Source organism: Chrysochloris asiatica, unplaced genomic scaffold, assembly GCF_000296735.1.
Source record: "Chrysochloris asiatica unplaced genomic scaffold, ChrAsi1.0 scaffold00287, whole genome shotgun sequence".
NCBI lineage: Eukaryota > Metazoa > Chordata > Mammalia > Afrosoricida > Chrysochloridae > Chrysochloris > Chrysochloris asiatica.
Window position 1 is genome coordinate 1,782,189 of NW_006408805.1, and position 10,470 is coordinate 1,792,658.

The 10,470-nt window shown below is 38.6% G+C and overlaps 1 protein-coding gene across 1 annotated transcript in view; it reads right to left on the reverse strand.

Annotated features, from left to right (window-relative positions):
* RPUSD4 (RNA pseudouridylate synthase domain containing 4) overlaps positions 1-10,470 on the reverse strand; it is a 38,490-nt gene that overhangs the window by 9,816 nt on the left and 18,204 nt on the right. The window contains exon 3 of the mRNA XM_006874582.1: positions 6,810-7,011. Within this exon, the coding sequence (XP_006874644.1) occupies positions 6,810-7,011 (202 nt within the window). The remainder of the gene's footprint in view (positions 1-6,809; positions 7,012-10,470) is intronic.

Sequence of the window (10,470 nt, forward strand, 5' to 3'; positions counted from 1 at the left end):
GTATGAGGGGGGAGGGGTGTCTCTTTCCCATCTGACAGGAGAAATCAACTGTTTCCAAACAGCCCAGTCATAACCATATCCTCTGCAATTCCACCCACTGGGAAAGAGCCAATACCAGCTCCTATACCACCTGATCAATGATAGACAGCAACCAAAACCAGCCAAATTCACCCTAAACTAGCTGCACAAATAACAAACGAAAATAGTGTGCAAGCTTCCATTCTCTAACTACACCCACACAAGACAGTTGGTGAGAGCCTAAGAATACATCAGCATACATTCATTGATTAAATACCAATACAACAACCCAACAATGCCCCAGAGACAACAAACAATTTTAGCTCATACCAAGTAATAAGACAGAAAGGCTGAAACAAATGATGAAAATGCCAAGTCAGAAAATATTTCTGAGAAAGAAAAGGTAATGAAACTAACTGAAAATAAATTCAAAAGGATGATTGAGATTTAGGTTATCTTCAAATGACTGACAGAAAAATTGAGGAAAGCAAGGAGAACACAGAAAACACTTGAGAAGCATTCAGGAAAACACTACTACAAGAAAGAATGCACAGACAAAACAAATGCAAAATTTCAAACAGTACACACCCTGCAATCACAAATCAAGAAAATTAATACTAATTTTTTTAAATGGGCAATATATTGAAAAGGCAAAGGAGTATATCTGAAGCAATGGAAGCCCAAATTAGTGAGCTTGAAGACAAACCTCTCAATACTCGTAAACTAGAAGAACAATCAGAAAAAAAGTATGAAAAAAAAACAAAGAAAGCCTATGAGTTATATAAGACATCAGGAAAAAGAACAACTTATGAGTGATCAGAATTCCAGAACAGAAAGAGATCATAAAACAAAGCACAGAGAAAATTGTTGAAGAGTTATTGGAAGAAAACTTCCTTAACATCATGAAATACACGAAGATAAGTATTCAAGAAGTGAAACAAACTCTAAACAGAATAGATCACCAAGACATATCATAATCACACTTTCCAAAACCAAAGACAAGAAAAGAATCCTGAGAGGTGCTTGGGAAAAGTGAAAAGTTACCTATCAAGGAAAACCAATAAGACTATACTCTGATTTTTCAGCAGAAGCCATGCAGGCAAGAAGGCAATGGGATGACATAAACAAAACTCTGAAAGAATTAAAAACACCAGTCAAGAATTATATACCAAGCAACTCTGTCTCTCAAATACAATGGTAAAATTAGGACATTTCCTGATAAACAGAAATTAAAGGAATTTGTACTGGACCAGACCAACTTTACAAAAAATGCTAACAAGTGTTCTGTGGACTGAGAGCCAATAACAGCAGACACCAACCTGAGATTATCATACCTGACAACACAGCCCAGAATGCAATCCAGATATATAGTATTTAAAGTAAACAAACCTACGAGACTGAAAGTTGATAACAAGATATTAATTTATAATATTAATTTATAATATCTACAAAGCAAAAAGGAGGGGCGGCGGAGATACAGAATTTCCAAATGGCAAATAACTCAAGTGGATTTCAAGGTAAACAGGAAAAACAAAATTAATAAATTATAAGTTTTAAAACTTATCATTTTAAACAGGGAAAACAAAATTACTAAATTATAAGTTAACCTCAGTGAAAATTAATAACCTGCAAATCAATTATTTTTAAGAGAAAAATCAATATGTTTAGCAAACATTAACACAGCAGAAATTCAAAGGAAAAGAAAACCCACAAAATTAACTTCACACAGAAAATTATGTGAAACAAAGAAACAAGCAGTACCACACACACACACAAAAAAAAACCCAGCAACAATAAATTCAAATTTATTGATAATTACATTGAATGTAAATAGATTAAACGCACCAGTCAAGAGACAGAGAAAAATTAATAAGAAAACAGGATCCTTTAGCATCCTTCTACAAGAGACCATCAAAATGATGGTGGTGGTGGTGGTGTGCTGTGGAGTCAGTTCCAACTCACAGAGACCCTGCATAGGGTTTCCAAGGCTGTATATTTTTACGGGAGCCTCATCTTTCTTCTGCGGAACAGCTGGTAGTTTTGAATTGTTGACCTTGAGGTTAGCAGCCTGACTCATAATCACAATGCTACCAGAGCAACTTTCAAAAAGATGGAGACAATCTAAATGCCCATCAACAGAAAAATGGTTAAACAAATCGGTGCATATACACAAGAGAATATTACACAATACTGAAGAAAAACAATGAATCTACAAAACACCTCACAACATGAATGAACCTGGAAGACATTATACTGAGTGAAAATTAGTAAATCACAAAAGGACAAATAGTATATGAGCTCATTATTATAAAAAGTTAAGAAAAGGTTTTCTTGATAAAAGAAACAATCTATATTGGTTATTGGGGAGGAAGGGGAGGGAAATTATTCATGGGCTAGAGGGTAGACTACATGACAGAGCAGGCAATATACAAGAGGAAAGATGAAGGTATTGGGAGACATAGGGAGGAATGCAATAATCAAAATGAATATAGGTAAATACTGTTAACTGTTGGTACATGGAGGGGATTGCAATTAACGTAATGAAGCAAAGTGTACGAGTTATTGAATGTAAAACTGATGATCTGTTTTGTAACTCTTCACTCAATTCAAAATAAAAGGTTTTTTAAAAAAAGTTTGTGAAAAAATTTCATATCTTTCAATTCAATTTTTCCTAGAACTTTTTGAAGCCCCTTTAAATAGTTTTGCATCTGTTTTTTGTTTTTTTTTTCCTAAAGCTAAAAACTGGAAAGTCCTGCTTGCATGTTAAATCAATAAAAATACATGAGTGAGGACTACAAAGGCAAGAAGTGACTGGCTTACAAGCTTTTAAGATGGAACCTAGAGCCAGGGGGTCTAGAGGAAGGCAGAATCTCCAGTGAGTAGTATCCAAACTGTCTAGGCGGAGCTGATGAAATGAAATGTAGAGGGGTCTCTTGAGATACAATAGTGAATAATTATTATCAGGACTTATTGTGAGGGTTGGAAATGTAAAGGTGGACGTTTTATAGCAAGGAAGGGAGTGATTAATTTTCCAGTCTAGGAGCAGAGTTCCCTAGGACCATCAACGGAGAAGAGCCGAGAGCGGGACCCTAACCAGAGAAGCAGTGATACCTGAGATGGAGGCAGAGACGATGATGTGGAGTGATGGAGCAGCTGGGGACTTTAGATCCAGAGAGGGAGAGCGACTGTGTGCTGAAGATTGGGAGTGTAGGGGGGGTGTAGGGGGGCAGACTTGCAGGGTATACCCTTTGGTTGGTTGATGATGCATGGAGGGGATTGTAACCATTGCAATCAAATGATATACGATAGAATGAATGTAAAACTAATGTTCTCCCATGTAAACTATCATATAATTCACAATAAAACATTAAAAAACAAACAAACATGAGTGACTGAATGGACTAAATGTAAAACTTACAGGACTCCTTCCACTCTATTTGCCAGGAAGGAACTGAATCAAACAGCCACCACTCAATAGCTCATTCTGAATCAATTATGACTGATGTCTCCCTGTCATCATATCTCAGACAGGTAAAAGACTATGTTTAATCTGTCCTTCAATTTATGCCTCCTTCATGTCATAAAGTCCACCTTCAAGGAGTCTTATTGGGTACTTAGAGGGATATCAGTGAATCACTGACCAAGGGGTTAAAGGCAATACTTCATATCCTAGATAGCTCACTTCAGATTCATGGCCTCTGTCAGTTTCGGCTGCTATCTAACACATTTTATCATGTTTTAAACTTAAAACATGCTATAACTGTTATTATCCTTCCTAATGATATAGCAAGGAGCTCTGGAAGCAAAGTGGTTAAAGTACTTGACTGCTAGCCAAATGGTCAGGTGTTCAAACCTCCCAGCATAAGAAAAAGTGGCAGTCTGCTTCCACAAAGATTTCCAGCCTTGGACACCCTATGAGGCAGTTCTACTCTGTCCTATAGCGTCACTCTGAGTCAGAACCCACTTGTCAGCAGTGAGTTTTGGAATGGTAGAGCATCCTGGAGTGGCGCTGTGGGTTAATGCGCTGCACTACAAAGTCAGTTTAAACTGTAAGGTTGGCAATTCAAGTTCATCAGCTGCTCCTCGGAAACCCTGTACAGAGTTACTATGAGTCGGAACCAACTCAATGGCGCTTAACAACAACAACATAGCACAATTATTCAAACATCTTCAATCAGTAATAATTCACCAAATTGGTGAGGCAATGATTTAGGTAGGCACTCAAAACAAAACCCCAGGCCCACTGCCATTGAATCGATTCTGACTCAAATCCTACCTATGTAGGTTTTCCGAGACTGTAAACCTTTACAGGAGAAGACAGTCTTATCTTTCTCATTTAGAGAAGCTGGTGAGTTTGAACTGCCAACTTATGATGAACAGTCCAACACCTAACCCATAGATAGCATCACCATGGCTCTTTTAGGTAAGTACTTGTTGCTGTTAAGTGCTGTCAAGTCAGTTCCAATTCAAAGGGACCCTGTATAGGGTTTCTGAGGATTGGCTGGTGGGTTTGAACCATCAACCTTGCAGTTAGCAGTTCAGTGCTTTTCCTACAGCACCACACCAGGGCCTCTAGGTAGGCCATGGACAAAACAACAATCCCTACTCTTAAAGAATTTGTAGTCTAGCAAAGAAGATTAAACAAACAACTGCAATAAAAAGTCCTGTGTAATAAATAGTAAGTCTCAGTAGTGACGTTGGCCCAGGATCGGGCAGTGTTTCATTCTGCTGTGCATAAGGTCGGTATGAGTCAGTACCAACTTGATGGCACCTGACAACAAGATGTCTTCCTAAGCTCTATTTCCAACTTTCACTTCCTGTACCTAGTACTTAAGATCTTCACTAACTGGGTTCCAGCCTATCTTTCCAGAATTTCTCTCACCACCCACCCCAACTCCAATTTAGATTGCGTACTTATTTGCTCATGCCACGCCCACAATCTCAAATATATTTTTCCATCTCCCCTATCAAATCCTATTCATTCATCAAGACCCAGTTGACTGATTTCAACTCACCCACAAAGTCTAATACTGAGAATGGTTACTGATTCTGAACTTTCACACATAATTTTCACAAACATAACACTTATCTTTTCTACACTTACATTTTGATTGCTTGTGTTGTTTAGTGCCATTGGGTCAGTCCCGACCCATAGTGACCCTGTATAGAATTTCCAAGAAGTGGCTGGTGAGCCTGAACCACCGACCTTATGGTGCAAAGTGATCGACCTTGCAGTCCAGCACATTAACCCACAGTGCCACAGTTAAGTGTCATCAACTCAGTTCCGACTCAGAGCGACATTGTTTCTGACAAGAAGCTGGTTGGTCTGAACTGCCAACCTTGTGGTTAGCCATCCAGTGCTTATCCTACAGCATCACACCAAGACTTCTTGTGCATTCAGCAACGCACAACTAAAAATGGTAGAAGGAAGGGGGAAGAAGAGAAGCCATTGTTAGGAAGCAGTGAGTATCTGTTTATAGTGATAGGAAATGTGGCAATGATTATGGGTGATGGTTGCACAACAAGATTAATGTAACTGATATCACTAAATTGTACACACCTGAAAAATGCTGAACTGGTAATTGTTGTGCTATATAAATCTTTATTATTAAAAAAAATTCATTAGTCAGGCATACGAGGAGATGGGTACTTACACTCATGGAAAAGTAAATTGATAGAATCCTTTTGTAGAACAATTTGAGTGATAAGTATTATATTTTAAATGTGCATGCCCTTCAACCCAGTCATTCCATTTGTAAAGATGTACCATAGAGAAATACTTACATATTCTTTGTAATAAGCCCTGAAAAATGGGAGTTTGCTTAAACAACCATCAATAAGGTGTTAGGTAAATAAATTATGACATGGACTACCACAGAGCCATTCAAATGTACAACACAAAATGCTTCAAGAGATATTGTCCAAGTGAAAACAGCAAGGTGCAAAACTGTGTATAAAATATGCTGCCATATAATATGATTATAGATGCCCAACATAACTCTAGAAATTTACACTTTCTTCTGTAAATCTCCAGAAATATATGGAAATTAACTGGTCACAGTGATTGCTTTTGACAAAGGAAGCTGAGTGGATGGGGAATAGAAGAAGATGATTTCTTTTCTAGTCCTGATGTGGTGCCATAGGATAAGCACTTGACTGCAATGTCAGTTTGAACCACAAGGTCAGCAGTTAAAATCCACCAGCCGCTTCTTGGAAACCCTATACAGGGTCACTCTGAATCAGAACCGACTTGATGGCACTCAACAACCACAACAACATAAATTTTAAAAATTGAGTATTTCTATATGTATTGACATGGAAAGACTCATAAGCTAGAGTTGTAGGAAAAGAAAGTACATTGTACACCATACAATGTGACACATACACACATAGAGACATAATGTATGTAATAAGTATGTATATAAATTAAGGACCAGAAAGATAAAAACCAAAATGATAACAGAGGTTGCTATGCCAAAGGAAGGAACTAGAATAGAAAAGTAGGTGGGTCCTCCAAGGGTCTTTTGCTTTATGTACTTTTTATCATAGAAATGAAATCATATTACTTGTATATTTAACTTTTGATAATTCTGATATACAGTCAGGATTAAGAAACATGAACCACTATTCTATCAGACTATTAATATTCTAAGTGCCACAGCTGTTTCATCTATTTTTGTTTTCCCACAGGTCCTAGCAGAGTGTCTTCTATTACTAGGAGGTTCTTGATGTATGAATGGATGAATATATGAAAGGGATGCCACCTCTACAACCATCAATGGGCCCCATACCAGTACTTCTTGGCCACCTGACGGGTTTTAAACAACTGTTGGACCTGATGTGCCACTTCCTTCTCCCAAGCCAACACCATCACACCAGTAGTTTCCTTGTCCAGCCGATGACACAGGTGCAGGGGCTCTGCCTTGTGGCCACGCAGCATCTTTGCCAGGGCAGGGAGTACATCACTGATGCAGAGCTGGACGCCAGGGCCACCTAAGATGGGAAAAGTCAGAGATTTGAGCACCAGAAAAAGAATTCTACTTGAGAACAAAAAGCCATTTCTGGACTACCATTTTCTAGAGCTTGCTACTAGAAGCATGGTGCCGAGACTAGCAGCATTAGTATACTCGGGGGCTTGCTAGAAATATGGAGCTTGAGGTCCCCAACCCAGTCTACTAAATTAGAATCGACATTTAAAAAAATTCCCAGGTGACTCATAAACACATTAAAGTCTGAGCAGCACTGCCCTAGAGCATGTGGCTTTCTCCTTATAAATACCTTGCTCCCAACAAGCCATTTGACTTAATCTCGCCCATCTTCAGTTTTTTCACCCATAAAATGTAAATATCTGGATAATAACTACTCTATGGGAAGGCAAGAACATATTGTAGAGATAAAGAGAAAAATTCACACAAAGCACTTGGCAATGTCAGATTCAACTCTTTATCCTATGTTCAACCTTGTTCATACCTCCACAGAAGGCATTCCCTTCTATTGAAAATATGCCCTTTTCCTCTGAAGAACACTTTCACAAATGTCATTTTTAAATGTCAATTTTCCCTGACTTACCCCACCTGTCTCTGATAACTACATTCAACATTTACTTTAAAACATTTAAGTGTTCATTAAGTTCCAGATACAGGGATTTATGGTATATATTCCATACATGAGGGGCTTCTAAAAAGTTCATGGACAAATTCCATTATTTTCATTCCACTTTTTTGTAAACATTTTGAAGCCTCTCCTGTTTATTTTTTCTTATCTATTATTTCCTCTCTCCCAATTTCAACAGAAAAATAACCTGAAAACAAGGACCACACAGCTTTTGTAGTCTCTACAGCATCCACAGCATCTGTAGGATAAGCATTAGACAAGCAAGGTCAGCGGTTCAAACCAACCAGTCACTCCTTGGAAACCCCATACAGTATGAATCTGAAGTGACTACACAGCACTTAATATCAATAGCATTTACAATCAACGGTCATAGACGCATTAGTCAAGATGCTTATTGCAAATGACTTATCGCATTCAGCAACTCTGCTGCAAAAGGCCTCTTAAAAATGTTAAAGAGCAAAGATGTCACTCAAAGGATTAAGGTGTGCCTAACTCAAGCCATGGTCATTTTGATCACTCCATATGCATATCCCTCACTCAATTTGTTGTACTGTAGTGGCTTGCAAGTTGCTGTGATTCTGGAAGCTACACCACTGGTATTTTAAATACTAGCAAGGTCACCAAATGAAGGCAGACTACAAAGATAGAGAGACGGACTACTTTCGAATATTTGGTCACTGAAAACCTTATGAACAGTAGTGGAATACTGTCAGATAGCACCAAAATATTGAATACTGAAACATGATGAAAAAGCACCAGAATATTGTCAGATATAGTGCCAGAAGATAAGCCCCTCAGATGAGAAGGCACTCCAAATAAGGCTGGGGAAGAGCTGCCTCCTCAAAGTAGAGTTGACCATGATGATGAGAATGGGACCTTCATTTGCTGATGGGACACATCGCAAAATGAAGAGAAACAGCTGTAAACATCCATTAGTAATTGTAACATGGAATGTACAAAGTATGACTAGGAAAATTCGAAATTGTCAAAAATGAAATGGAGCACATAAACATCAACATCTTAGGCATTAGTGAGCTGAAATGGACTGATATTGGTCATTTTGAATCTGACAAACACATGGTTTACTATGCTGGTAATAACAAATTGAAGAGGGATGGTGTCGCAGTCATCATCAAAAAGAACACTTCAAAATCTGTTTTGAAGTACAACATTGTCTGGGATAGGATAATAGCCATACACTGACAAGGAAGACCAGTTAATACCACTTTTAGTCAAATTTACGTAACAAGCACTAAAGCCAGTGGTGATGAAATTGAAGAATTCTACCAACTTCTTCAGGAGCTCTGGTAGCATAGTGGTTACGAATCGGGCTGCAAACTGCAAGATCAGCAGTTCGAAACTACCAGCTGTTCCACGGGAGAAAGATGAGGCTTTCTGCTCCCAGAAAGATTTACAACCTCGGAAACCCTGTTCAGTGTCGCTATGGGTCAGAACCGACTCATGGCACATAACAACAACAACCAACTTCTTCAGTCTAAAACTGATCAAACATGCAATCAAGATGTATTGATAATTACTGGTGATTGGAATGTAAAGGTTGGAAACAAAGAGGAAGAATCAATAGTTGGAAAATATGAACTTGGTGGTAGAAACAATGCTACTAATCTCCAACAATGGAGACATCATGACAGAATTTTGCAAGACCAACGACTTCTTCACTGCAACATTAACCCACATAAAAGACAACTATATACATGGACCTCACCAGATGAAATAAACAGAAATCAAATTGACTACATCTGTGGAAAGAGACAGTGGAAACGCTCCATACCACCAGCCAAAACAAGGTCAGGGGCAGACTGTGGAACAGATCATCAAATGCTCATATGCAAGCTCAGGCTGAAGCTTAAGAAAATTAAAACAAGTCCACGAGAGCCAAAATATGACATATCCCACCTGAATTTAGAAATCACCTGAAGAACAGATTTGATGCATTAGACACTAAGGACTGAAGACCAGAAAAGTTGTGGGATGACATCAAGAACATCATACAGGAAGAAAGCAAAAGGTCATTAAGAAGACAAGAGAAGAAGAAAAGACCAAAATGGATGTCAGAAGAGATCTGAAACTTGCTCACCAGCATAGAGATGCTAAAACAAACGGAAAAAGTGAGGAGGTAAAATATCTCACATATTTTGGAAATGTCTATCAGGAGGGACCACACCGCAAAAAAAGACATCATGCTTGGTCAGCAGACAAAGAGGAAGAATCTCAAGGAGAGGACGGAGACAGTGACTGCAACAATAGGCTCAACATAGCAATGGTTGTGAGGAAAGTGCAGAGCCAGGTGGTGTTTCATTCTATTGTACTAGCTCCAAAGTACCCAACAACAACAGAGCACTCCATGAATCACTGTTGACTGCCAGCTGCCTAAAGTGCTATTTTAGAGGAGAAAAGAAACCCCATCTTCAAAGATACAAATATCATAAAGATTCTTTATTAAGTTTTAAACAAGAGTAAACACAAGACAGAAATATAAATCACCCGAGTCAAAGAACTCAAGCTATGAGTTTTCCAAAGTTCTATCTCAGATATGTGACTTTGTATAGGACAATCTCCTCCCACAACCATGACTGATGGCAGCAGCCATGCATCAAATACAAATACCAGGCCTTCAGAAAGCAGGCAGGGGATGATTTCAGATAGGAAAGTTTATATTCTCAGGCTCTTGGGACATAACATCACAACCAAGCAACCATTGTGTTCCTCCAGGAATGTTTCTGCCAGGGCTGCCTGGGAAAAATGGTCCCATAAACACACTGACAGTGAAGGCCTACTGTAAGCTAAATGCAACTTGTTGTTGTTGTTGTTAAGTGC